The sequence below is a fragment of the Lepisma saccharinum genome, chromosome 2 (genome assembly GCF_977018435.1).
Source record: "Lepisma saccharinum chromosome 2, izLepSacc3.1, whole genome shotgun sequence".
Lineage (NCBI taxonomy): Eukaryota > Metazoa > Arthropoda > Insecta > Zygentoma > Lepismatidae > Lepisma > Lepisma saccharinum.
In genome coordinates this window covers 14,465,393-14,468,969 of record NC_139230.1, presented here as the reverse complement: position 1 = coordinate 14,468,969, position 3,577 = coordinate 14,465,393, and the positions used below count along the sequence as shown (strand labels likewise).

The 3,577-nt window shown below is 42.2% G+C and overlaps 2 protein-coding genes across 2 annotated transcripts; both read left to right on the top strand.

The window, feature by feature from the left end:
* Positions 1–702: 702 nt before the first annotated feature.
* On the top strand, positions 703–1,083 carry LOC145981384 (uncharacterized). The gene has a single exon (XM_083114624.1). It carries the CDS (start codon positions 703–705, stop codon positions 1,081–1,083), a length of 381 nt encoding a protein of 126 aa, XP_082970750.1.
* A 146-nt stretch (positions 1,084–1,229) lies between these two features.
* On the top strand, positions 1,230–1,604 carry LOC145981375 (uncharacterized). The gene has a single exon (XM_083114617.1). The coding sequence runs from the start codon at positions 1,230–1,232 to the stop codon at positions 1,602–1,604; it is 375 nt and encodes a 124-aa protein (XP_082970743.1).
* The last annotated feature ends 1,973 nt before the right edge of the window (positions 1,605–3,577 follow it).

Genomic DNA, 3,577 nt, shown 5'->3' with positions numbered 1-3,577 from the left:
ACTATATAAATAGCTGATATGTATAAAAGTTACAAATGAATTCCTTTACTTTTATGTCTAGTAATATGTTAAATGTGTATATCATGTAATAGGGTAAGGACGGGGCAAACGGACAGTCCCTAAGAAAAATTAGAATAATTTGGCGTTGAAGTTTGCAACAGTGCATCGGTTGGCGTTGTGATTTGAAGCAGAACATTGGCGAGAAGGTGTGTTGAACATCGGTTGAAATCTTGAAGAAGAACGGCAATCCAGCCGTAAAACCTGACCAGGTAAGGATAATTGTACTAGCAAACAGCTAAACAGTAAAAATCTGTGTGCGGAACATAAGGATTGCTTGGATTATGATGGTCCCGCCAAAGTTGCGCTTTGTAGTGTGGATACGGCATTGCTTCCTCTACATACACAGCCTGTGTCAACATGCTGCTGGCATTTGGTGGGCTTTTTTGAAAATGTAAAGCCCAAGGCTACAGGCGGGGCGAACGGACAGGCTTGTGTTGGGGCAAACGGACATGCATAAAGTGCATATCAATTAAATACTATAAGGTATTATGTAATTCAGCAACTAATCTACATTTGACTCAAAATCGAAAGGGCCTGTATGAATTGTATGTAATGCATGTATTACCCTTCAGATGCATGTATTACCCTAAAATAATGTGTCCTTGTTACAGGAATGTGGCGACATCCTGGACAGATGAGAATATGCAGAGGGCTGTTAAAGCAGTACAAGATGGCATGCCTCTAGCTACAGCCGAAAGAACATTGCCTGTTCCGCGGAACACTTTACGGAGACGGGTGGGTAGCAACGTGCAAATTCCGAAATTTGGCCAGCACACTACGCTTTCAAATGCAGTGGAGGTACAACTGGTGGAGCACCTTCTGAAACTTGATTCTATAGGATATGGTTTGACCTATAAGGAACTCCGCAGTTTGGTATATCGGTATGCATTTACAAATGGTGTGCCACATTCCTTTAATGATCTACAAATGGCAGGGAAGAACTGGATACAAGGATTTTTAGCTCGTCACAAGGAACTCAGCTTGCGTGTTGCAGAGGCTCTGTCATTTGCTCGCGCTAAATGACTATCTAAGGCAAATGTTAACATATTTTACAATAATTTATCAAAGTTGCTAGACGAACACAATATGTGGGACAAACCTGCCAATATATATACAACTGTGACGAGACAGGCTTGCAACTGATCTACAAACCAAAACTAGTCATATCAATGCGGGGCAAAAGAGAAGTCGTGAGCCAAAGGAATTGTGAAAAGGGAGAAACAGTAAGTGTTATGGCATGTGTATATGCAACTGGCCAGTATGTGCCTCCTTTTGTTATCATGAAGGGTCAAAGATATATTGAGAACTATGAAATTGGCATGCCTCCTGAGACGAAAATAGTTCTTTCGGATAGTGGCTACATGCAATGGCAAGAGTTTGCTCATTTTATGGACCATTTCATTAGTGTCAAACTCCCTGGCCCTGTAGTACTCATTCTTGATGGACACGGATCGCATTGTTCAGATCCACCAACTCTGGAGAAGGCATTAGCCAATAACGTGTACCTTCTGTGTTTACGTCCACACAGCACACACAAACTTTAGCCGCTCGACGTTTCGTTCTTTGGGCCACTTAAAACATTTTACAACGACGGCTGTAGAGTTTACGTGCGAAGAAATCCGGGGAAAGGTATCAATAAAGTGGCCTTGGTGGCATTTTTGCAGAGGCTTGGAATCGTGCGGCCACAGTGGGGAATGCAGTGAATGGATTTCATGCGTGTGGGATACATCCATTTAATCCACAACGCCTGCCTGAGCACGCATTTATTCCTGGAACTGTCCATGAAGTGAATGGTCAAGATCAGCGATCACCAGAACCTTTAGCGACAGACGATGTCTCATCCCAAGGAAGATTGCAAGAACTCAACCCCTTGCCATCAACTTCTGGGACCTCGAACAGGAAACGAAAAACGGGGAATTGCGACTTATTAACGGATCCTTCTTTCATCGCTCGCCTCAAAGAGAAACAACTGACTGCAGCAAATCAAACAACAAGAAAGGCAAATCATGTTAAACGCACCGCAAAAGATGTGTGCCGTGTATGCAACGGTGTGTACAAGTAGGGTCAACACTGGGTGCAGTGCTTAGTGTGTTCTGTCTGGTTCCACGTGCGTTGCGAATGGAAATGACCAATACTTTGTGTGTTCTTCTTGTTTGAATGATGACAGTTCATAAATAAGCTAGTGTCCATTTGCCCCTCTCACATGTCCGTTTGCCCCGTGATGGTGGGGCAAACGGACACTGCTACACACACTGATTCATTTAACAATTTGGAAGCCAACGTTCATTATTTTGAATTATACATAGTACTATCTGTTAACTCAATGTTCACACTTTCTGTATCGACCATATTTGTAATTTTCCAATAAACAGTTTGATAGTTATTTTGAAATATATCCTTAGGGTGTCCGTTTGCCCCGTCCTTACCCTAACTCATTTGTGTACATTTGTGTGTGTAAACTAAGACTTCCTCCCATGTGAACGTGACCACATTCTAGCCATCTGAACCATATGTTCACACAAAAAAACGTATTGTTTATCTGTGGTAGACTTGCATTTAACAATTTATGTAACATAAGATATCTAAATAACCGTAGGCTCCATGTCGGAGTTGGCACCGTTAAGTGTTGCGAAGCCAGAGGTCCCAACTTCGAACTCGGATGTATCATCATCGCAGGGGTGCCCACAGGGGGGGGGGGGGGTACTATGGCGCAGACTTTCCTCATCGAGACTTCTGGGGGTGATTTTCTCCATTTCAAATAACATAAAATTCAACATTTATATATTTTTCTAAAATATATCTAAAAACTTTACGCCTTAAATGCACCATATTTAATTCATTAGATGAAGAAAAGAAAGTACTTAAGCGTAGGGGTGCTCACAGGTGAGTTTTGATCATACTAGACGCAAAACAGATCATCGAGTCTCCACTTTGCAATTGAATAACTCAGGACGAGGAGTATCTAGTGAAGTGTTCATTAAAACTAAAAAAAAAAATCCTAATACACTGTCCTAATTAAATACTTCATGGGGATTATGACATGATTTTTTTTGGGGGGTGCTTCTTTGGCTTTTGGGGGGTGCGTCATTGGCTTTTGGAGGTGATTGCACCATTGGCCTAGTAGGGGGGGATGGGCACTCCTGCATCATCGGATTGATCAACTAGTAAAACTCAACTCAAAAACAACAATAATCAACATTTGTGTACCTTACCTCCGAAATGTCATTCCTAATTATCCATTAATAGGATAGCATCTTCGCCTTGTAATCAAGGGGTCCCGGGTTCGATACCCGGTGGAGACACAAGTGGTCCGGATCGCACTTTAAACTGTAGGTCCAGTCCCGATTAGCCTTACTGTGCATAAAGTGGACTTAAAACAACAAATCAATCAATCAATCCATTAATGGGAAACTTCCTGGTCTTCAAATGAAGACATTTATGACAGACAATATACAGCTGCAGGGCATTAAAGTAGCCGAGATGAAGTGGTTAGTACAGCGTGTAACCAGGGGTCCCG